The sequence below is a fragment of the Choloepus didactylus genome, chromosome 8, assembly GCF_015220235.1.
Source record: "Choloepus didactylus isolate mChoDid1 chromosome 8, mChoDid1.pri, whole genome shotgun sequence".
NCBI classification, from domain to species: domain Eukaryota; kingdom Metazoa; phylum Chordata; class Mammalia; order Pilosa; family Megalonychidae; genus Choloepus; species Choloepus didactylus.
Window position 1 is genome coordinate 24556176 of NC_051314.1, and position 25621 is coordinate 24581796.

At 45.6% G+C, this 25621-nt stretch overlaps 1 protein-coding gene across 4 annotated transcripts in view; it reads right to left on the bottom strand.

The window, feature by feature from the left end:
* Window positions 1-25621, bottom strand: part of CHST11 (carbohydrate sulfotransferase 11) — a 270907-nt gene that overhangs the window by 123878 nt on the left and 121408 nt on the right. For all 4 annotated transcript variants that reach the window (XM_037845138.1, XM_037845137.1, XM_037845136.1 and 1 more), the window contains exon 2: window positions 21534-21619. In XM_037845138.1, coding sequence (XP_037701066.1) covers window positions 21534-21619 — 86 coding nt within the window. The remainder of the gene's footprint in view (window positions 1-21533; window positions 21620-25621) is intronic.

Consider the following 25621-nt stretch of genomic DNA (forward strand, 5'->3'; position numbering starts at 1 on the left):
AGGACCATTTGGATTAAGCGAGTGAACCGCTGTCTCCAGCCTCCTGACTTCAGAGGTAACAGCTCATGTTGGGCCCTGAGACTCTTCGCTCTGAGTCCTTGGAGTCACCAGCACGGGAGCAGCATGTCCCGTGACTCCTAAGGGCCTCAGCAGATGGAGGAGGAGCAGCAAGCCAGGCAGCAGGTAAGGGCACTAGATGGCTGGGGTTACCTCCCATGTGCCAGCTGTGTGACCCAAGGCAAGTTATCAACCTCTCTGAGCCTTGGCATCATCCACTGTGACATGGAGTTTCTATCTCATAGGGTTAAGATAATTAAATGAAATACTGTGTGTGAGAGATGTTAACAACTATCACCACCACCACCATTGCTATTTATATTATCATCACCTTTGTCATTATCACTGTTGTCATTGTCATCATCATCATCAAACTACTGAACAATTGACGATGCCAAGAAGACGCTTTGAGACTAGCGCTTATCTTCCACAATCCTGAGTGGAGTTAAATATGCATTAAATACCCTGGAAGGAGAGAATAAGAAGCCTCTCCCCAGATACTTGGAGTGTTCTATTCTCACTGGCAGTGGTTGCAGCAGAATAGAATTCCTGAAGTCCCAATCTGTTCGACTGAACTGGCGCTCATTCACTAAACAATCTTTAATTGCAGTTTGGTGCCCCTCAAATGTCTAACTCTGGGGAGACGATGTGCTGATGAAAACATTCTCATCCATGTAGCAGTCAGTCTGATTTCAATCAATAAACAGGCACCTCATTTATTATTTTTGTAAATCACACACAACAGCCCATTCCCCATGACATCTCTCCAGAAATACTGCCTTTGCATCCACAAATATATTTTAAGCACAGTTTGGGGGCTGCCCAAGCCAGAGACAGCAATTGGGAAAAACATAAAGCATTTGTATGTGCTTCCCAAAGGTGCAGGGCTCTTTCACACACACTATTTCATTTGCTCTGCCCCAACCCTATAAAGCATTACACATCTCCTTGTTTCGCAGAGAGCGGGTGAATGCTGCTTTTAAGGTTAACATGAATAGACAAAAGTTCTGGTCTTTTGAAAAGAAGTTGTTAGTGACATAATTCTAAGAGGGAATGCTGGTTAGAATGAATTGTACAGAATATTTTATGAGGCTTTTAAAAAGCTTTTCTTATTAAATAACTATAAAACCTCACGAAAAGAGCTCAGACTAACTTGAGAGAAGACCAGTCATAATTAGTCGGAAACATGAAATGCAGAATATTTTAAAAGAAATTCACTTTTAATACTTGAAGCACACATAGTAACAGGAACTCCCCAGCTAATACAGAGCCCATGTCTTTCACAAGCAAACAAGACTCCCTGTATTTGCCTGGTGTCCTTAAGGAGGTCAGACTCCCATTATGTGAGTTCGCATCACCTCGCTGGACCTCAATTTCTTCATTTGCAAAGAAACAAGCCACCAAGGGAAACGACTGGATCCCCTCCAGGCACCTCCTGCTCTACACATCTCATCTTTTCTAATTATTCACACTATTAATTTGCTTCACGAATTCCTTCTTCATGGTGAACCTGGAGGAAATGTTACATATTCTAAATTAGCAGTGCTCAAATTAATAATCTTTTACTGTCTTCTAGGCAAAGCTGGAGATGAAAAAGAAGATCAAAAGAGAAATGAGATTCAGTAGGGCTCACTCTGACACAGAATCTGTTTCCCCTGGTCGATCTCGGCTGCCAGGGTCTCTACCTTACGGAATTCCTAAAAAGGCAGTTTAGTTATTTTGCTGTTTTTTTTTCCTCAGAAAAAAAAGCAAGGTGCTCTAGATGCTTCCAGGTGGAAGGGCATACATAGGTTGTTGGAAATCCATCCAATGTCCCAGAATGGAGCATCTCCAACTTCTCATCCCAGGAAAAGTTTATTCCGATGGTTTCAAAAGCTTTTGGTAGCTGCTTAGGGACAAGGTTGGGCCTAATAACTACAAAGGCAAGCTTTGATTTCTTACCTGGAAAAATGTATTAATGATACTAGTTAACAGTGAGCACCTGCTAGTGTCAGGTAGTGTGTGCTAAGGGTATTAGATGCATTATCTCATTTAACTCTCATGCCAGCCATACAGGGTAGGTTCTGTAATTATTCTCATTTTGCATAAATTCTTGGTTTAATGACTTGTTTATTCATTTTCTCTCTCATTTATTCATTCATTTCAAACATGTGGCAAGCACCATCCATCCATCCATCCATCCATCCATCCATCCATCCATCCATCCATTAAACATGTCCCAAACACCAGGCTTGCAACTTCTATGAGAGCAAACCACTTCGTTTCCAAGAAGCCCTATTGAAGGTAACAAGTACACTCTCCACATGGCCCATATGTGATTCTGAGACCACACAATGCTTGCCCTTAAGTAACCCAAGGTGTCTGCCCCTTTATATCCCAGTCTTCCTTGCTGCAACAACCATTTAATATCTATTGTTTCGAACCATCTCCCTTCTTTTTCTTCTCCTGCCAATTATGCCCTGACCCCTTCTCGAACCTCAAGATGGAGGTTTGCACATAATTGCCCTGACAATTCCTGTGGTACAGGAGGTCAAAACCAAGTGCTTCATCATGAGATACATAATTGCTGAGCGCAAAGCTTTTATTCACCAGCCATTCTGTGATTCAGCTTGGGGATTCATTTTCCACCCATCCTCCCTCGATAAAGGCTCTGTGTATCAGTTCTCCAGCCAGAGACACTGAGAAGGAGCATCGTGCTCTTCGGCAGCCCCATTCATCACAGTCTTTGTGTTCATTTGCAATTTTCAGAATGGAGATCAATTCACGCTAAATCAAAGGCGCTGTCACTTGAGAACATCTCATGGCAGTAAAGGGAAGCTTTGAGAGACTGGTGCATTTCTCGGATCCCAAAGTAAGATGAAAGTAATTGAAATTAAATTACTCTTTCCTGATTTCGTAACACAGCCAGGGAGAGTGGAGCTGGGCAGCCAGCACCCGATGATTTACTCCAAGTACACATGCTTTATCTACCACGGGCGGCGGCTTGGAGCACAACTGTACGTCAGCAACAAAATACCAGTAACCAAACCAGGCACAGCGCTCAAACAGCTCTCACCTTCTCTTGAGGGAGGTGGTGTTACCCGCATTTTTAGAGGTGAGGAACCTGAGTCCCAGACTTCTGGCTCTCAGCATTGTCTAAAGCAGGGGCCACAATGGGACCAAATGTAGCCATGCCCATTTATATATTGCCTAAGGTTGCTTTTGTGCTACAATGACAGAGTTAAGCAGTTGCAAGAGATCTCCTGGCATGCAAAGTTTAAAATATTTACTTTAATTGAAAAGGTCTGTTGCCCCCTGATCTAAAGCTGACTCTGACTTAGTTTACCACCTTAGAATGCTCCAGCAGAGCAAGATGGCTTTGGGGTGCTTTGGCTCTTGGTATGCAGGCAATCGTGGACTGAGCACTGAACTAGGAGTCAACTGACACTGGCTGCGTTTGTTGTGGCTGCTGCTGGTGCTACCTGATGTACAATTACACATGCTTCCTATGCGCCCGGCACTATTCTAAGCATTTTATTGCATTACCTTCATTTACTCCTCAAAACAAACCTATGAAGTAGGTACTATTATTATCCCTTCTACAGAGAGATGAGAAAACTGGGGCACAGAGAGGTTAAGTAACTTGCCCAAGGTCACCTAGCTAGTAACTGGCAGAGCTTTCTGCTCCAGGTCCCACGCTCTTAACCAACATGGGCTATTGTTCTTTTGTCTAGATTATCAGGGTTAGCCGCACCTTGATCATTAATTAAGAGCTTGCCTTTGGAGAGCTACTGAACGTCTGTGAGCTTTCTTCTCTTTGCATCTATGAAATGAGGAGGTGATTCCTACCTTGCTGGCTCCCAGAAAACCATGCTTTCGGCGACCCTAGCCTAACTGAAGGAGCTTTGAGCATAGTAAGCATTATATAACCATGACAAGAGAATCTTGACAAATATAATACATTAACTCCAAACACGTATTCAGTCTTTTTTTTTTAAAAAAAAAAAAAAGCACGAATTAAAACCCATGGTAGCACCTTCCGCCTCCAGGAACCAATCACCAAAACCACAATTTGATGTAAAGCTCAGATAGTTGTACTGTTATGAAAGAGGTTCTTACAAGTGTAAGGATTTGGGCTATATCATCTCAGCCTATTCCTTGGAATATATGAGCTAAGATGAGCCACTGGCTCTGTCACCAACCAGGTTTACTGGCTATATCTTAGATTTGCTCAGCATGTTCATCTTATCTGACTTATCCTCAAAACAACTCTAAGAAGGAGGTGGTATCACCGTCATCAGTATTCACAGTTTTCAGATTCCCCACGCTGCTGCTTGACTCGCTTTCCCAAAGCCACAGCCCGCATCTCCCTGGCCTCCCTCGGACTCGGCACATGGGAGAGGAAAGCCTAGCTCCAACCAAAAAGGTGTGCTCGTGTATTAGTTTCCTATTGCTGCTATAACAAACTACCACAGACTTAGTGGCTTAAAACAAAGCGGTGTTTTTATCTTACAGTTCTGAGGGTAAAAGTTCCTAAAACCGAGGTGTTGGCAGGGCTGGGTCCTTCTGGAGGCTCCGGGGTAGAATCCATCTCCATGCTTTTTCCAGCTTCTAGAGGCCGCCCTCATTCCTTGGCTCGTGGCCCCTTCCTCATGTCCCTCTGACCTCTGCCTGCGTTTTCACATCTCCTTGTCTGACCCTGACTCCTTCCTCCTTCTTATAACAACCCTTGTGCTTACATGGGGCCCACCCGGATAATCCAGGATAATCTTCCTGTTTTAAAATCCTTAACTTATTCACATCTGTAAAGTCCCTTTTGCCATGTAATGTCACATAGTCATGGGTTCTGGGGATCAGGGCATCTTCAAGGGGTCACTGCTCTGTCTCCTACAGCTGGGGATGCCAGCAGTTGCAGGCCTTGGGTTTTAAATGACCCTTTAAAGGAAGAATGAGAGGAAGGATGGATTCGGCAGCCTGCTCCCTTAACTGGGTTTAACAGCCTGTGCTGCACACAAGGCCACATTCACCTTGGAGGCTCGCACTTATTCCTCAGAGAGGTTCTTTGAATAGACCTTGGCTAAAGTGCCCCATAAACTGGGGGATGTGGACCATGGGATTTTCCAGATCCCACTGGGTAAAGCTCCAGATCAGAACACTATTGCCTCCCAAGGTTTGCACTGGATTTGGACACTGCCATTTAGCAAGTTAAATTTGAACAACCAAATGGATAAAGATGAGTAAGGTTTCTTACACTCAAGAAAGACTGTACCCAGTCCACTAATTGGATAACAAATGGCAGCAATTTGCCAAAGACTGATTTTGGCAAGTCCTCATCTTCATAAGATACTTATCACTTCTTTCCCTCTGATTTCATTACACCATAATATCCTAGGGAAAGAGATTCAATTATCAATTACAATCAACTCTCGGATCATTCTCCTAATTCCTGGTTTTCATTTAGAGATTATTTAACCCCCCCTCGTTTTCTTTTCTTTTTTTTTTTTTTAGCAAAAAGAGAATCACATTACAGTATATACTGTTTCTCTGATAAGATAAAGAGTAAACAAACCAACCAACAAAATAAGCTGATTTTGCCACCTGCTGAAGAAAAATAACACTCTATTCTGGGTGAATAATTACCAAAAAAAAAAAAGAAAGAAAGAAAGAAAGAAAGAAAACAAAAAAAAAAGCAAAAGGAATTCCAGTTCCTCTAGATACTTCTTATTAAGAAAGGGGTTGGCAAATCATTTCTATTGTACCAATTTTCAGGATCTCTATTTCAAAGACAGAGGTAAAGGCATGTTAGCCCATTTCTTGGCAATGGTTAAAGGCATGTTGGTAGAAAAGGCTATTGATTAACAAGAGGTTTGGAGATTATCTGTGGATTTCCATTTCTCATTCAATCCCTTTCCCCTATGACCATGAATAATTGGATGTCAGCTGCTTCTGAACTCCCCTAGTATCTGCCAATTCCTTAAAGAAATCACATTTTTTTTTTTCCAGCACCAGCTCATCTATCCTATAAAATGAAGGGAAACCTACCAAGAGCACAGGCTGGGATTTTAAAATGAGACTAACTGCCCTCTGGATGACAGAGATCCAAATGCAGCCAGTGGGAGAAGGGGGGCAGGGGTACCATTTGTGAGCCAGTCTATATGAAGATAAAATACCTTTGAGGGACATGTCCCAGAATAGCCTTCAAACCTCCTAATTTCCAAGTGTCACTATAGCATGCAATTTCCCCTAAAACATGCAATGAAAATTTCAGGCAGCCCCATCAGACCTTCGGTGAAGGTTCTTCTGGAATGACAATTACAGAACTACAAAGCTGCCATGCTGGGTGGTTGGCTGGACTCACTTATTAGCTAAGGGACTAGCTTTCTCCTATTCAAATCTGTCCCTCTGCAAAGAATGCAAGTTACTCCTTGTGAATGACTTTCAGGTTGCTCTTGAAAAGTGGAAACTAGAATGTTCCATTGGCAAAAACCAAGGGCTTAGTGTGAGTTTATTTAATCCTTTACCCCAAATTAACCCTTTCCTGTAACACTAGCAATAGCTGGTGGCCTGGGATAGACTGTGGAACCAGTGCTCAGTCAATAGCAACCCAGTGGATCTACCTCCCCAACCTCCCCAAAAAGGGCAGCTCCAAAATGGACAGCCTGCCTGTTTGGGACTTGCTTTCACTGGCTCTGTACTCCTGGTTAATTAGAAGAGAGACCCAGGATCATCCTGATTCCTGGTTGAGGCTTTGCAAGTAAACGGAGGGCGGCCATCAAATAGGGTCTACATTGAGCCTGGACCCAGGGCTGGGTAGAGTGACTGAAAACAGACCCCTCCCAACAAGGAGAATGAATTGAGAAGAAAATTATGGATGGTCAACATGCCTAGGCAGGCAAGAGCTCAAAAAGGAACTTCTAAAAGCAGACTCCCAACTCTTTGTTTAGTGGAAATTCCAGCAAGTTCCAAACCCACAGAAGTACTTCCCTATTTTGGGAACAGTCTCTGGCCAGTCTCATCCTGGTTCTAGGATGCTCTGTCTGACTCATGAAGGGTCTGAGTGAGAAACCAGGGAGTCCAAGACAAGTTCCAGTCCCAGGTCATGGATGGACAGCCCTCCGATCATTTCTTGCTTTCTCTTCCCTACAGTCCTGCCTGCTGGCATGTTGGGGGTAGGTGGGTGGGTAGATGGGGGAGGCCTTTAGGAACAAGCCCTGCATCCTACCACTCAGGTGCACATCACCTTGCATTTAATTGCAACTGACCACCCACTGAGGGCAGGCATGGGGCCAGGCCTGTTCACACACTCTCATGTACTCCTCCCAGAAACCACCGGAAAGGGAGGGAGTTTCATCTCTATTTAAAGACCGGTTCAGTTCACCCATTCAGTCAACAAACCCCTACCCGAGCTGAGCTGCTGGATGTGGCCTGGTCCCAAGAACAATGGGCTCCAGAGCTCAACCGAATCCTGGCTCTGCAACTCCCCAACCTTGTTATCTGCAATGGCTGCGTTACTTTAAAACAAAACTCTCTGTGCCTCAGTTTCCTCATCTATTAAATGGGAAAATGGAAAATGATAAATTCAGAATTGCTTTGGAAAACAGTAACAGACTGTTTGAATGTGAAAGACTGTAAAAGTCTTTGGGCAAAGAACTCGGCAGTGATCTCACTGCCCTCCCCACTATGTGGGACCTGACTCCCAGGGGTGTAAATCTCCCTGACAATGCAGGATATGACTCCCGGGAATGAATCTGGACCCGGCATCGTGGGATTGAGAACATCTCCTTGACCAAAAGGGGGATGTGAAATGAAACAAAATAAAGCTTCACTGGCTGAGAATTTCAAACGCAGTTGAGAGGTCACTCTGGTGGACATTTCTTACATGCTATACACATAACCCTTTTTGGGATTTAATGTATTGGAATAGCTAGAAGTAAATACCTGAAATTATCAGACTCCAATCCAGTAGCCTCAACTCTTGAAGACGACTGTATAACAATGTAGCTTACAATGGGTGACACTGTGATTGTGAAAACCTTGTGGATTGCACTCCCTTTATCCAGTGTATGGATGGATGAGTAGAAAAATGGGGACAAAAACTAAATGAAAAATAGGGTGGGATGGGGGGGATGATTTGGGTGGTTTTTTTTACTTTTATTTTTTATTCTTTTTCTTTCTGGTGTAAGGAAAATGTTCAAAACTAGATTGGGGTGATAAACGCATAACTATCTGATGGTACTATGAAAAGCTCATTGTACACCATGGAGGATTGCATAGTATGTGAATATATCTCAATAAAACTGAATTTAATTAAAAAAAAAAAAACAATTAAAAAAAAAAGACTTTGGGCAAGGGAAGTTTCCAATAAGAGGCAGTGACTGGGACCCAAACTCTGATCATAATTTTGGGGGAAGAAGGAAGAAGAGTGGGAGGGTTTAAGGAAGAGTGTGGAAGGGTAAAAAATAGTAATCACTGAAATATGTGACTGTTTACTGCCAGCCACTGTTCTAGGAGCTGTACACAAGTTAACTCATTCAATTTCCATAGCAACCTGTTACATCTGTTATTTTACAGATAAAGAAACCGAGGCACTGAGAGATTAATTAGGTAACTGGCCCAAGGTTACTTTGCCAGTAGGATGGATTTGAACCCAATCAGTCTGACTCTGAGAACCTTCCACTTCTAACCACAGCACTATGCAGCCTCTTTAGCTAAAGTTAAATTACTCCCATTTTTCCGGTGAGGAAACTGACGTCCAAGAGGTTGAATTATTTGACCAAAGCCCCAGTGTTTGTAAGTGGAAAAGGCAGAATTTGGACCCAGGATTTAAGGCTCTAAATTCCATTCTCTTCCCATTAAACCACAGTTGGAGCTCTGCTGCAGCAGGCATTTGGGGTTGAGGATAGAGGATGACACACAAAAATATCTCTTGGAGGTAGCAGGCTGGGGTGAGGGTGGGGAACATTAGAGAACCTACATAGAGGCTCATTGTTGCTGTTTGTTTGTTGTTTTGTTTTGTTTTTTGACAAAGTGAAGTGAGGAGCAACCCAATCCCTGAAGAGAACAAGCCCTTACCGTGGCCACCCAAGGGAGCCCAGCTCAGCTCCTGAACCCAAAAACCCCTTGCATGCAGGGACCCAGCACCCAGGAAGTCCAGGGCTGCCTTTCGGAGGCACTGCAGTGACTTCTGCTTCCAAGACTCACATTCTAGACCACATTTAATTCCTCCCGGAGTTGAGCCAATTATGAATATTTAATGTATCCAGTGGAACCAAGAGGCCCAGTGGGCTCCCTGGCCACCTATTTCCATGGGCATGCCATGGTTACATAAAACACAGCTTTTATTTTCCAAAGTTCAGAAAGCAGTGTCATGCCACACACTGGGAGAGGTAAGTACCCCTTCTCCTTTTCCGGCTCAGCAATCCACGCAGAATCTGCCATCCTCCTCCTCTGTGATCTAATTCAGAGCCCCCGGGCTTCTCCTAAGAGCTCGGGGGGCGTGGGCTGCTCTCCAAGGAGCCTTCTCCAGTTCAAGCATGCACAGAGCACCTGGGGGCCCTGTTAAAATGTAGATCCCCATTCAGGGGGTCTGGGGTGGAGACCAGGGTTCTGCATTTCTAACAAGCTGCCAAGATGGTGATCCTGCTGGTCCACAGACCTGTCTTTGAGGAGTAAACGCTGAGAGCAGTGGTTTTCAAAGTCGGCAGCACCCTGGAGCTTTGAAAACATACTGATGCACAGAAATTCAGATGTAATAGGCTTGGGCTGTGGCCTGGGCATTGAGATTTTTAAAATCTCTTTTGATTCTAAAGTTGCAGCCAAAGCTGAGAACCCCTGCTTTAAAAGATGGAGTTTCCTTTTAACAGGAGGGAGATTATCCGGCTCTATGGAGCTCTAACAAGTGATCTGGGTCTCAACCTACTCATTTGTCCCCAATGACCATTTGATCCTCTCTGGCTTTGGTACTAAATTATAGCGGCAGCAAACACATAGCCCTCACTAGGTGCCAGAAACCTTTCTAAGACTTCACATGGCCTGATGCATTTAAACTTCACTAGAACCCTATGAGGTAGGAGCTATTATTATCCTCATTTACACGTGAGGAAACTGAGGCACAAAGAGTAAGAAGCTTTCCTGAGTCATGCACCTAGTAAGTGGTGGTGCTGAGATGCCATACAGTCGGAAGGTCGATTACACCCATGGATCTGCAGAGAACACGCTGGGCACAGAGCAGAGGGTCATCCAGCCTGCAGAATGACTGCCAGAAGCTGTCTACTGGGCATTTGGAGGCTTTAAACCTGCCTGGAGGTGACTGAAGACCAAGAGAAGGAAATGTTGCAGCAGGCCACTGGGGGCCTGCCTGGTCGTCCCACCCCTGGGGCTTGTGCCAGGGCTGCCAGCTTCCTTCCAGGGCTGCCTAACGCCTGCCAAGGCCTGGGACAAAGCTGGGGCCTCAGCGTTCCAGCAAGGCTAGCCTGCCAGTGTCTCCGGAATGATAATCGAGAACAGAACAGCGCAAGATCCACGGGAGGAGTCAACCTTTCTAGAAGTCAGAAGCTGCAGTGAGACTTGGCTTTCACACATCCTTGGCCCACCTGTCCTAGGCAGAAGGATTTGGGAAACTCCAACAAGGATGCGGAATGCCCGCCCAGGAGGGCCAAGGCTTTCACCTCTTGATAGTCAGGGCTTCCTCTCTCATTCGCTGGTGTTTAACTGTGAGAGGGAGGGTGGGGCAGGTTGTTCCTTACACGCCACCTCTCCTTAGGGCGCTCAGCTTTTACTCAATTGGGATGACTCAGGCTGAAACACGGACACACGTGCGTACACACACGTGCACACGCACACACATGCCTGCTCTAGGTTAATGGTCCATCTCTACCCTCCTCCAGCACCACCTACTGAACTCAAATAGGCTGCTGTTTTATGATGACTGTAAGAGTGGTCTGAATCTCTTATTAGAGGATGAACTAAGAGAGGACCAGGGCTTCTCTACCTCGAAAGCCCCAGCTTCTAGCACAGTGCTGGATGCGCACCATAAGGCAGGGAGGGAACGAGGCAGGAAAGGAATTTCGTTTGCAGCTCATTCATTATTGAGTGCCTACTTGTGTCCCGCACTATGGAAGAAGGAGGGAAAGCAGGAGGAGAGGAGGGAAGGAAGAAACAGAGCTGAGAGTGGGCTAACCACTGAAGGAGGTTCTGTGACTCACTTTCCCCAGTTCCGTTAAGCAGCCAATCCCTTCCCTTTACTCCATCCAACCTCCACACACCTCTCACACTCTAGTCTCAAGAAAGAATCTCAGAACGTCAAAGTTGGGATGGAAATGACAGACACGCTTCAAGGTGTTAGCCCTTCCACAGTATCTGCACTTCCACATTAGGAAGGTTTCAGGGCGAATACCAGGCATCACCCCAGAGTGGAGACACAGTCTTCAGATGAGGGGATCTCACCAGGGCCCCCAGGAAACCACCCAACTTGGTGGGTGCCTCCGTGCCTCTGGGGTGGGAAGCCCTGGTGCCCCCACAGCATGAATGTGCACACATGGGTACCACGGGAAGCTGGGGGCACGTGGAAAGGGGGCTCGTTCAGTTCTTCTACTGAGCCCCTTTGCTGGGGCTGCCCCGGGAGTAGCTACTGGGGCCTGCCAAGAAGAAAAAGACACGGCCCCCTGCCTCAGGTGCTCCAAGCCCAGCAACATCATTGCAAATGCGAGGATAAGTGTCAGAAGTGCTGAGAAGTGTGGGCGTGAGGGGGACAGAGGCATCTTACAGCCCCACGCAGTCCAATACGGCAGTTATGAGCCACGTGAGCACTTCAAATATGGCCAGTCCACTTAGAGGTGAGCTATAAGCAGAAGACACACATCAGATTTCAAAGACTTAGTACAAAGACAAGAACATAAATTATCTTAATTTTTTTATTGCATTAAATATCTTACTTTTTGTTATTACCTGGTGAAACAATAATATTCTGGATATGCTGAGTTAAAGTATTTATTTAACTTCCAACCAATAATTTACTTAATTATTACAATTAATTTCACCTGTTTTTCAGGGACTCAGCTACTTGTTCAACCAATGTTACAGAAGAATTTTTCACAATCTCCCAAAGGTGGAAGAAACCCGAGTATCTGTCAACAAACAAATGGATAAACAAAATGTAGTACATACACACCATGGAATATTATTCAGCCGTAAAAAGGAATGAAGTGCTGATACATGCTACAGCATGGATGAACCTTGAAAGCATGATGCTGAGTGAAAGAAGCTGACACAAAGGGACAAGAATTGCATGATTCCACTTACATGAAACATCTTGAACAATAAAAATCATAGAAACAGAAGTCACATTGGAGGTTATGAGGGGCAGGGGATGGGGTAAGGAGCGGGGTGATGAAAAGTTTTGGTAATGGATGGTGGTGATGGTAGCAAAATATTATGAATGTTGCCGGTATCACCAGACAGGTGACTTAAAAATGGTTAAAATGGCAAATTTTATGTTATGCATATGTTATCACAATAATTTTTACGTGAAAAAATAAAAGCAAAATAGAGAAAAATAATTTCACTTGTTTCTTTTAATTTTTTAAATGTGGCTACTAGAAAATTTTAAATTATACAAGTGACTAACATTATCTTTCTAGTGGACAGCACTGTTTGGAAAGAGATTTAACCCAGGCTTGGAGGGGGAAAAATCAGGCAAAGCTTCCTGGAGGAGGTTTTGTCTCAGCAAATAAAAAAATCAGCATTGACTGTGCAGCTTGCTACATGCCTGGAACTTTCTATATACTTTCTACTTTAATCCTAAATAACTGAACCATTGGTATTTTATTCTTATTTCACAAATGCTCCAGTGCTTGAAAAGGTTCAGCAGTTGCCCCTGATCTCACAGCAATTAGTAGCAGAGGCAGGCTGGAAACGCTGCTCCCCACCAGACCCAAGGAAGATGCCAGGAAGGAAAGACACAGGCCTCCATGGCCTGTCTCTCAGAAAAGCAGGGGAACAAGCCAGGGCTTTGTTTCAGCTCTCTCCAGCCTGATGAGGTTAAAATCCAATTGACTGAGAAACGACTTGAGTTGTGTAATTTACAGAGAAATCAAATTATGTAGAGCCCTCTTATAATTGAGGGTAATTCAGGAAAGAACTTTCTGAAAATGGCCGATTTTACAGCTGTGTTGCCATTTGGAAATTGCCGACGTCATTTTGTCACTGGAGTGCCCTTCTCCAGTTGAAATATGCCAGATTATATTCATACAGCCTGGCACATAAAAACCCCATTAGAGCACGGAGCTTACTGTCCAGATTTGAATATACTGGGTCAAATTAAGGTTCCTGAAACCGAACAACAGCAGATAATGAAAGCCTGAATTAAATGTGGTTCCATGATGAAACCAATGGGATGGCATTAACTCTGTTTACCAACTGTCACTAAGGGCTGCGACAAACATGAACACAAGGAGACTTTTAAAACTGAAAAGCCATACTTGCCCGTTTTCCAGGATATCAGTGCAACGAGCGAACTAATGATCAATCTGCCAGACACATCACATAAATCAAAATCATTAGGAAGTGATCGCCATGAATAGCTAGTTCCTTCCAGGCAAGAGGAAATTATCTATTTTACTATTATTAAACAAAATTCCAAATGTGCATCTGCAAAATGTCTGAGCCTACAGTGCAGGGACACAGCAAAGGACCGAGACCCTTAAGAAAAGTGTCAGGTTAATTAATTGCATCATAGATGAGGGAACCCAGGCTTGAGAAGGTTAAGTAATTGCTTTGGATCATGCAGTTGGGCCCGGATTCCCCAGTTCTTTTAAAGTATCCAATCCCCTCCTCTACCCCAAATTGTACCTGACTCCAGAGTCCCCATCTGTCGTGGTTGATTGGAAATAAGACCAAAGCAGCTTCCCTGGCTCAAGAGTAATGGCCATGGTCAAAGACGCAACCCATTGTCCCTGGTTTTTGCAATAGGCTTCGCTCATCTATTGTAATTTGCAATTAATAATGAAGCATTCTCCCAAGTGTTGTGTATAAGATCAGGTTAATGTAATATTTCATCTTTGCCGGCCAGCTGCCGTTCTGCTAGGCTGACAGTAAGTAATATCTTTGCATAAGGAGCCAGTCTACAACTAAATCAATTAATCCCTCTCTGGCTGGTAGACAGCTGTTTGGTCAAAGCAAGATAATTAGATGGACTTGTCATTCACCAGGTGGTTGGTAATGAAGGGATTAATTGACCCGAGTTGGGGACTGAACAATGTCTGCTCTTTCTTGCCTTCCCCAGTGTATAAGACCATTCAGCATTATTCTTCCTGAGCAATTCAAAAGGCAAAGTGCCCCTTTGCTCCTCTATTTGTAAGATGGCAGTGGATCCTTCAGAAACGCCCATCTGACGGCTGGCATGGAACAAGTCTGGATTCTCCTTCTCATGAGATCAAGAGGAGAGCAGTTCAAATGTTCCTTTCCCAGGGCTCCTCCCAGTGCTTCTCCTGGGGGCTGCTATCTACTGGGGCTCACTCCTTGCATCTTGTCCACATAATGCTGGTTGAGTCTCCAGCACTTGGGCCTTCCAAATGAAGATGAGGGAACACACATGTCCTAGTGGATGAGGCTAACTGCAGAACCTTGGCATGGGGGCTGTTACGGATTGAGTTGTGTTCCCCAAAAAGACATGCTCATGTCCTAACCCCACACCCATGAATGTGACCCTATAAGATGAGGCCAAGCTGGCCTGGGTTGCACCCAAATCCAATTTGACTGGTGCCCTTCTAAGAAGAGGAAGAGAGAAAAGACGCCATGTGATGGAAGCAGAGCCACTGTGGATTGCCCCAGCCACCATCAGAACCCTAGAGACTTCCAAGGAAGCATGAGCCTGCCAACACCTTCATTTCAGACTTCTGGTGTCCAGAACTGTGCGACAATCACATTTCCATCGTTCTGAGCCACCCACTTTGTTAGAACAGCCCTAGGAAACTAATGGAAGGGACCAACAGAAGGACAGGGGCCTTCATATTGAAAGACAGGATGTTTTAAGGTGAACAGCCTTAGTGCATATGCTCTGAGTTGTCTTTCACGTAATGGATAATGTTATGCTAGCATCAAAGGGTCCAACATTTTTCCACCTGGTGAGGCCCTTAAAGACCCTTCAATCCAGCACTTCTTAACTCCCTTAAACTTAGGCAACTTGGAAAAACACCAATGCCCCAGCCCTATTCAGACCAATAAAATCAGAATCTCTGGGGTGAGGCGGGGCACTGGTCATCTTTAAAAAGCTCCCCAGGTGACCCTGATGTGCAGCCAGGGTGGAGAACCACTGATCTCGACAAACACTTTCATTTTATAGATGAGGACACAGGCCAAGAAGGGACGCTACCTGCCTTGGAGAAGCCCCACAGTTAACAAGCAGCTGAGCCAGAAGCAGAAGCGGGATGATCACAGTGACAGGCTGGTGCATAAGGCATCACCCACACCGTCTCCTGGGGGCCCCTCGGGGCCACCAACCCTGCCGGTGGGTAAAAGCCAAACTCCCTGGACAGCAGACAAAACCTCATCCGCCTCCTCTCCTTCTCCAACCAGCTGAAACAGGCATCCTCACTCCAGCCACAAGCCCTCACAGTTCTCTTAATGTGCTGTGAGGTGGCACTCTGCTGTTCCTTCCCTCGCTGATGCTGTTCCCTCATCTGTCAGGTGAAACCTGGTGTATCTCGAAAGTTCTGGCTCAAATACCACCTCCTCTTTAAACCTCCAGTGTGCACTGCCTCTCAAAAGGTTAAATTACTCACTTCTGATTCTCTCACAGAACTTTGCAAAAAGCTTCTATGAAATAGCACTTATGTTTTAGCACCCAGGTGCCTCTCTTCCCCATGTCTTTTTCCTCCATAATTCTATAAATGTCTATAAAAGAAACGCCTTTGGGCAAGCATTACTGAGAAAGCTACTTAAGTGGAGGCTAAGAGGGTTGTTTTTTTTTTTCCTTCTTAGACTATTAAGAACTTTTATCAATCTAAAACATTCAACCAAATGACCCCAGCTTCCAAATTTCACCAAAGCGTGCTATCCTACAGCAGAAGTCATGGGGCACCAACCAGGAGACAAAAGCTTCCCCTTGACTGGGCTAAATATCAGGCACAGTAAGCAAGAAATAAATCTGCAGTTGCTTGTTGGACAACCACAGTACATTCCAGACCATTCCATAAGCCTTGGCCCCTGCCTTTGGGAGTTTTACACTGTTCCTAAGCACATGCTGGGCCTCAGAGTGAGTCACTGGGAAAGAGAATTTCAAGGAAGCATTTTTCCACCTGGGAACTATAAAGGGACAGGTTTCGTCTCCCTACGATCTAGCTGGTTGGACTGTACCTACCATTTAGGAGGTGTGTGATCTTGGCAAATTCCTCAACCCTTCTGGACCTCAGTTAACTTATCTGAAAATTGGGATTACAGGATACCTTTCTCTTAGGGTTGCTGTGAAGATTAAACGAGGCATATAGGCATAAACAGCTAGAATTGTCATTAACACATATATTATACATGCAATGAACAGAAACTTCTCTTCTTTTCTCCTTCCCTTTCTTCTTTCCTTCTTAACTTCCCTATCTCCCTCTCTCCCACTATCCATCCTTCCCCCTGGGGCCTATCAGATGGAGAAATAAATTTACTTCAGCACATGAAACAATGAAGAGCCATCAAATTACAGATCTTTGTAGAGGCCGTGAGAATCCCAGGAGTGACTATGGGGATCCTGGTAGAGGCCATGGGGATCCTGGTAGTGACCATGGGATTCTGGTAGTGGCCATGCGGATCCCTGTGGCAACCATGGGGATCCTAGTAGCGGTCATGGGGATCTCAGTAGTGACCACAGAAATCGTGCCACTCTCAGCATCCCTAGAGCCTTTTCCCCTCTTTTTGTTTTCTCAAACAGTTCACCCAGAATACCACTAGATCCCTTGAACATTTACTGGTCCCTATGAGGGTTAATTTCATTTGTTGACTTGACTAGGTTATGGTGCCTGGTTGTTTGGTCAAATAGTGGCCTAGTTGTTACTGTGGAGGTATTTCGTAGACGGGATTAGCATCCATGATCAGTTGGCTTTAAGTAAAGGTGATCACCATCCATCATGTGGGTGGACCTCATCCCACCAGCTGGAGACCTTAAATGCAAACAACTGAGTTTTTCTAGAAGAAGAAGGAATTCCGCCTCAGGAGAATACCTCCACTCCCTCCTGGGTTTCCAGCCTAAGGAATTTAGAGGAGACTTCAGCATCACTCTTACTGGAATCTCCAACCTTGCCCTCCCTACAGAATTCAGAATTGCTAGTCTCCATGATTATGCGAGCCAACTCCTTACAATAAACTCCTTTGTGTGTGCGTGTGTGTGTGTGTGTGTGTGTGTCTCCTGTTGATTCTGTTTCTCTAGAGTACCCTGACTGATACAGTCCCCAGGGACCCCAAGGAAAGTCTGCAGACAACTTGATCAGGGGCACCCTGTGTGAGGCTCCGAGACTCAGCTCTTAAAAACTGAGCCCCTAGGCTGTGCGTCCGTCTTTTTGGAAAGTGGTAATCACAGAGTAAGTTTAAAAGCTAAAGAAAGAACAGGCAGGGGAGGGCTGAACCACATGAGGGATGCTGCAAAGATTTCAGGGAACCCACGAGAGGACCCAGGAGGTGGGTGAGGCAGAAGGACAAGCTGTCTCGCCCTCGCTGGCATTTCGGGGCAATTATGCCCTATTAATGGCTGACAGTGTAGCTCTGCCCTGTGAGCCTAAGCCAAGCCAGGGCAGCCCACAGGAGGTCTCTGCCCACAAATATGCAGTTGCCACTTGATGCCAGCTGATCTGATGGGCAATTACATTTTATTTTGGGGCCAGAGAGACAGCAGAGAACCAGGAAAATGATAAGACATCAGAAGGCAGTTTTTCTAAGAATATCAATGACAAATTTTTTTTAACCAATTGTTTTCTAATGGTTAGTGGTTTACAGGGCACTAAAATAAGAAAACCCTGGACACTAAAATTAGATTATATCCAATTCTCCAGTGGGCTTTTAAGCCTTTGTCCAATGAAAATCTGCATTCGATTCTTTTTTTTGGAGGGAATGGGTTACTTCCTACCAAGAAAACTCAGCTAGTCACAGGGAGTTCAGTGTAGAATTAAAGAAACCTGGATTTGTAGTTTGTCCTGGGTTGGAATCCTTACTCGGCTTCTTACCAGCTGTGTGACCTTGGGAAGACTTGGCCTCAGTTTCCACATACCTAAAATAGGGAGTTATAATACCTAGCTCCAGGGTTCTTATAAGGTTTAGATGAGATGTTTAGAAGTATCCACAAAGTATTTGGCACACAGTGCCTCCTTGCCATAATGTTGGTTTCTTATCATCTAAAATAAACGGTTCCTGTTTTCGCCATCATACATCAAACACAAACAACCAGTCAGCATAAAAAGGGGAAATGCCATCTCCGGGAGCAGTTTGGTTCCTAACGATTAGAGGGTTTGTCATCTGCCCCTGGGATGATAACATCATTCCGGGCTTAGCAGCTTCAACGGCTTGGCTGGTGGGGAAATCCGAGCAACTGCAACCAAGTCCAACTGGGCACAAAGTTTGTAAATGTCTCATGGACACAAAATCTAACTGAACTCAACAGGAGCACTTGTTTCTTTCTCTCCCCTTAACACCAGCCCAATGCAGCCCAAATTATCACCAAATCTCTCCTAAAAGCACCACTCAATGAATCTGCATTAGAATGGAACATGACTGCAGCTTGAAAAGGAAACCCACCTAAGAAATAAACATCCCAAGGAAACAGGGTGATTTTCCTGCCTAACTGGGGCAACTTGCCCAAGACAGTCCTGATGGAGGACCATGACTCAGCATCCGTGCTCCCAGGGCTACGTCTCCAGCCCTACCTCCCTCCCAAGTCCCAGGCTACTGCTAAATGAGCCTCTTCCCAGACAACACTCTGAACACCGAACACCAAACACCAAACGGAAGGAAGAGTGATCCCTTATTTGGTTTACAAGAGGTCCGGGAGGGTTCCTTACAAAAGGACCTCACCAGTCAACTTGTTCATGTCATGGAAGGATAGCCACACATGTCCTGTTTGCTCTTGTGTGCCCAGAGCCTAGTGCTGGGCTGCAATCAGTAATAGCGATAAAGAAATGAACAAGTGAATGAACGGATGAATTCATGAATTAATAAACTCCATAGGAGGCAATGAGCAAGGCACATCATCTCATGCAACCCTGCAAGGTAGGCACTGTCAACACCATGCTATGAATGAGTGAAAGCAGTCTCAGAAAGGTTAAGTAACTTGCCCAGGGTCACAGAGCTAATAAATGGTAAAACCAGGCTGCCTTGGTTTGCTGGGGCTGGTCTAACAAAGCACCACAAGCTGGAAGGCCAGAAGTCTGAAATCAAGGTGTCGGTAGGGCCGTGCTCCCTCTTAAGTCAGTAAGGAAGCATCTGTTCCCTGCCTCTCTCCTGGCTTCTGGTGGTGGCCAGCTACCTTTGGTGTTCCTTGGCTTGTGGAAACATAACCAAAATCTCTGCTTTCTTCTTCACCTGGACATCTTCTCCCCTTTGCCTGTCTGTGTCTCCACTCCCCCTCTTCTAAGGACACCAGCCCACCCTACTAACCCCATCTTCAAAGACCCTATTTCCAAATACGGTCACATTCACAAGACTGGGGATTAGGACATCAACAAGACTTTTGGGGGGGACACAATTTGGGCTTCAGATATTAAAGCCACCCTCGTGGCCACGATAATGACGAATCCTGGTTATATAGCCTCTGACACATCAGAATTGTTTCATTCTCCCAACATTGCAGAGAGATTATTTTCAGATGGGAAAACAGACACCTAAAGAGGACCTGTCATGTATTCCAGGTCACACAACCAGTTACAAGTAAAGTAGGAACTGGAACCAGACATTCATTCATTTGACCACAAATAATCAGGAGCACCCACTGTAGGAGAGACCATGGGTTAGGTCTTGGGGGTACAGGCCATGGACAACCCATCCAGTGGGGTGTCTGCTTCAGCATCAGCTCTTCCCATAACACCATATGTTGCCCATAAATCTCCTCGGGAAAGCAGTAGAGCTTCAGCAGTTTTGTTTTGAAGGGGAAAATGCTCTGAGGACAGAGGATGTCAACAAAAAGATGGAAATGGTTTGCATCTGAGTAGCATGTGTTGCTTTCCACACAGCTGATGAGAAGCCCCATCCTTTGTCAAAGCCCGATTCTGCCTCCTCCTGAGGACGGGGGTATGGACAGGCTGGGACACGCACCTGTAATAATCAGGGAGTTTGAGCAGCAAATGAAACCCAAATATCAAATTCCTTTCTGAGTCGTCACAGAACCCAGTAAAGGAAGCCTCAGGCGATGCTGAGTTTGCAATTACCTGGCTAATCTGGCTAGTCATCCCCAGAGCTCCCACGTGATGGGAGTGGAAGCAGAGTGAATTAATCTGATTAGGCTACCCATGTACAAACTCAGAAGGGGGTATAGGTGAGAGATTAGGAAGACACGTGGGATCAGAAAATTTTCAGGTTCATCTCTTTCTAAGACTTCTGGAAATTCAGCACCTTTAATGCCCAAGCATTATCTTCTTCCACCCAAACACCGTGGCCCACGGTAATAAGAAATTAAGAATTTGATACAAAATAAAGCACAGAGTAGACTCTTGCCAAACCAGCACACATATTTTTCTTTTCTTTCTCAACAGCTGTCAAAGGTTGGCTGTTGTTGTTGCTAGTTGTTCCCTCACCAGCTCTGGGCATTAAGGGCTAATTGATGTTCCTACAAAAGGACCAGGCATGGAGCCTCCACGTCAAGACGGAAATACACCACTGAGACATCACCATGGAGACAAGACCTCCAAACTCCGTCCCTGCCCTTCCAAGGAGGACCCTTTTTCCCTGGTTGGATCTTATTTTGCACAGAGAGTAGCTCTTTTCATAATCAACAGTGCAGGGCCATGTTTGCTGCCTTGTTAAACTAATGAGCCAGATTTACTGTGACGATCACTTAGCAAAAAGTCCCAACATGCAAGGGAATCTTGCCAAAACGGCACAGTGAGGTAGGGCTCGTGGGGATGTGGTTGGGCTTTAATAACTGGATGCGGAGTGGGATGGCGAGTTTGCCATGTGCAATCCTTCTTCAGTGGTGCCAAAGGAAGATGGCACAGCCCACCAGCGCTTCACTTTCAGAGTCCCACAGCCAGGGCTTGCGAGTGTGTGGATCTCAGGGGTCCAAAACTTGGGCAGGTCTGAAAGCTCAGTCCAACACTAAACCTAGGCATTTTTCCAATTCTAAATGGCCCTCGCTAGAATTTCAAAGATGTTATATGGAGAAAGGGTGATCAAGAAAACAACCACTGAAGGTAAAATGCCAGGCAATGGAAGGAAGTTTCAAATCCCTAAAGAACACAGTCTTGGGGGGGTTTTAGTTAAAAAAAAGATGTGTGATGACGGAGTCGCAAAAGCAGGGATGACCCAAGGCTTACCTGAGTCGGGCTGTAGAGCTCCTGCAGGGGGCTTCGCGACCCCTTCCGGCAGCAGATGTCCACACCAAAGGGATTCCTGCGCATGACTGAGGAAAGAAAGTGAAGGCTCATCAGACACGAGCAACAAAGTTTTGTTGTCCGACAAAGAAAAAAGGCACAGAGGAGGGAAGAAGAAACAGGGAGCAGGGACAGGAGGGAGGTACCAGCTGGTGGCAAAGAAAGATTTCCAGTTGTTCCCACATCCGATTTCTGTATCGCTCCCTTCTGTCTCCCCCCAGCATTCAGGCATCTTCACACCCAGAAGGACATAATAATTATAACAACAGCAACAACAATAATCATTCTAAATGATTATTTAGAAGCTTTTAATAAAACAAGACAGCCATCCTGTAAAACTCATTGAAATAAGTCTATTTACACAAAGGTTCCTCCATTCTTGGTGATCTCTTTTTAAATTCCACAGCCTTCCCTCCCAACCCTGGTTCCATCTCCTGGGAAAGACACAGCTCCTTCCCCAGGGTCATGAGAGGCCTGGGGGAAACTCAACTACATTTAGCTGCACTCAGCTGATGGGACCCGGTGGGGCCTGGGGAGACAGACCCACATCTTCTATATCATATTATTTCTAATTAAAATATCAACTTTGACGCGGAAAGGATAAGGGTTTGTGGTTCTAGACAGACCCAGAGAGCACTTACAATGAATAAAAGAGGGGGGATTAAGCGAACTCCCCCAACATCTGACACGTGGCGGTCTAGGTTTGAATGGAAATGGATTCTTGTTTTTTTTTTGTTTTTCTTTTTCGCCAAGCACTCCCACCCCACCAGCCCTCACACAGTGCCTGGAACACGGTCACCTGTTTGATGATTATTTGTTGGAGGAAGAGAGAAAGGGAAAGAAGAGGGAGGGAGGGAGACAAGGAGAGAGGAAGGGAGAGAAGAAGAAAAGGAGACAGGAGGAGTGCCTCCTTCTCAAATTAAAGAGACGGTTTTCTAATGGACCGACATGGTAGCAGCCTGGGTGGAACTCTGGGCTCAGTGGACAGAGGATAGTCCCTGGAGCAGAGAGCCTGGTTTTCAATCCTGGCTCTACCACATGCCACCTGTGTGGTCTCGAGCAAGTTACGTAACCTCTCTGTGCCTGGGTTTCTGCGTCTGTGAACTGGGGGTGAGAAGGACCTAACTCCCCATGTTTGTGGTGAGGATTAAATGAGTTTCCATATGCAGAATGTTTAAAATGGTGCCCCAAAAGTGCTAGAAAGTGTTTACTGGACATTTCTTGAAGCTCTTCTAAATCATAAACTAGATTGGCACATCACAGTGGATAACAAAAGTCACTGTCTGCGCCTTACCCCACAGGAGGGAAGGTGGAAACTTCTGCATCTGTGAGCCATCAAGGGAGTGAGAAGCCATTACCACACTTCAAGCACCAAGCATGGCTTCCCACTTCTCTGACAGAGAGCCCCAAGGCCACAAGGGACTGGGAGGGGGAAATTAACCCAGGGCCCTCTGCTGGGGAGCCGGTGTGGGGCCAGAAAACTGGAGGAAAACAATCTCCACAGGTAGCCAATTAATTCTGGAAGGTGTCCAGGTGAATCTATGACTTCTCCTTTGACTTGTCCATTTGAGCCACATTGAAAGTAACCATCAATTCCAGAAACTTGAAGCCAGGATTTCTCTCTCCTCCCTCTCCTTTCCTTCCTAGAGCCCAGATCAGCAAACTTTTTCTGTAAAGGCTCAGATAGCAAATATTTCAGCTTTGTGCCAAGCAGTCTCTACTGTAACTACTCAACTCTGCCACTGTTGTCCCAAAAGTAGCCACAGACAAGTGCAGACATGAGTGGTTGTGGCTGCGCTCCAATAAAGCTTCGTTTATGAGCACTGATGTGAATTCCATATAATTTTCAAGTATCAGGAAACATTATTCTTCTTTTGATTTTTTTCCCAACCGTTTAATAATGTAAAAACCATTCTTAGTTCCCAGGGTGTATAAAAACACATGGTGGGTGATGTTTGGTCCCCGAGGCCATAGTTTGCTGACCCCTGCCCTGGATACCTGCCCCAGGTGTTCCTGTGTCAGCAGTACAGCTTCTGACACACCTTCCTTGCCCCATGGCCTTCCCTAGGGAGGCGGGGATCTGCGGGCAATGTCAATACATAAAAGCCATTAGAATTTGATTAGTCTGTATAGAGAAACACTGGTTCCTTGTTCTTCCACAGTTGTCCTAAGAAGAGGGGAAAAAAATCCACAGTGTGTTTTTCTTTAATTTATTACTTCATTTTTCATTTCCACCAAAAACGAGGTAAACTGTTCAATGCACGCAAGTTGCCCTGGGTGCACAATGACATCGCAACACTTCAGGGGAGAGAAAACAGTCATAAAACTTGTAAAATTATGCTCACGCCATGCAAGATTAAATTCTCCCCATGGCGGCAGACAGGCTCAGCAAGGCCTAGGGCAAGGGACAGCCGTGGTGAAAACCCTACCATGGAATCTCTTAAAAGTCTGCTTTTACAGGAGGCAATATTATTTAATGGGCTTATTTTTCTAATACAAGGCTTTTAAAATGCTCTGCCCATGTGGGGTCTGCAACTTGGGCCGTTTGCCTAAGGCCTTGGGCCCTCCGTGTCTCCTCCAGCCCTGCCGTGACTTCACTGGGCGCCATGTAAACCAGCTTTGACACCCCAGGCCACAAAAGCAAGGGGCCTTGTGTGCTTTTTATGGGAACGGTCATAATCCCACCATTTATGGAGGGCTCAGTGGGTGCCAGGCACTTCATGAAGTGGGATTCTTGCTGCAGAGAAGGAGCTACCTAAATTGCACAGATAACCTCTCTGAGCCACAGTAATCTTCAGGAACCCAGCCAAGGTCAACGTCATGCAAGTGGAAAGAAGCCAAGCTAAGACTCAAACCTGACAGGCGCTGTCCTGCCTGTCAGGCTCGGAAGCCCAGGTCAGCATTTCTCCTCCCATCCCAACAAGGCCAGAAGGAGCCCGGCTAACTTAGAAGGGGCCCACAGATGTGCTGAGTAAGAGACAAAAGAGGCCAAGAGAAAATAGCGTCTTCCATGGCATTTCTAAACGGGAGTTCTACTCACTTCCTCCAACAGACTGGCATTTCTCAATGGGTACTCTACCTCCTCCATCAGACTGCTTGTTAACAGGCAGATTCTGGGCCATCTACTTGGGCTGCATCCCAGACTTGCTGAATCAGAAGGGGGAAAGGGGGGACCAAGGAACCTGCATTTTAATAATATCCCTTCCCCTCCACCGGGGGATGAGCACCCAAATCATACTCTTCATGCCTTTAAATCTCGAGAACTGGATTACAGAATAAATCATTCCCACGCAAGCTGGTACCATAACATTTAAAATAAGAGCTGTGGAACATCTCCCATACCCGTGTCGAATGAGGGTACAGAAACCTCCCTAGAAGCTGAACCCCACTGCATCTCTTTTCAGGTTTAGACCACGGGGGCCTTTGGTTTCTGGGGGCCATATCTGACTATTAGGCTATTCATGTCCAAGTGATAACAATGAAGATCCACTGTGCTCCTGGATGACAATGGAAGGGTCAGTAACACACATAAGTGTGAGTATGTTTACACCAGGTATGTCTTAGTCAAAGGGGTGTTGGGGAAGGTTGAGTAATCAGTGCACAGATGGTGGCAGCTAAGGTTTAGGGAGCACCTGCTGGGTGCCCAGCAGTTCAGGCCTATGGGGCATACCACTACCATCCCCACTTCACTGAACAGAAGACTGAGGCCTGGGGGTGGGGGGTGGGGTAACTTGCCCCAGGTCTCATGACTAGTCAGAGACGGAGGGAGAAGTCTGACCCAGGCAGCCCATGCGTGCTCTCAGAAGCAACCCTGGACTAATATGCCAGTATCACGTTAACCAAACATCACAGTCGTTTCCTCCTGGCCAGGGAACCAGCTGCCTGGCCACTCCTAGACTTCTAGGACAGGTCACCTAAAATGTAAGCCAGCGTTACAAGATTCACCAATAAGAGATGATGCCACACTATTAACTAACAGTTATTACACTCAGGCACTCATTCAACACATTTGTTTGCAGCACTACGATATG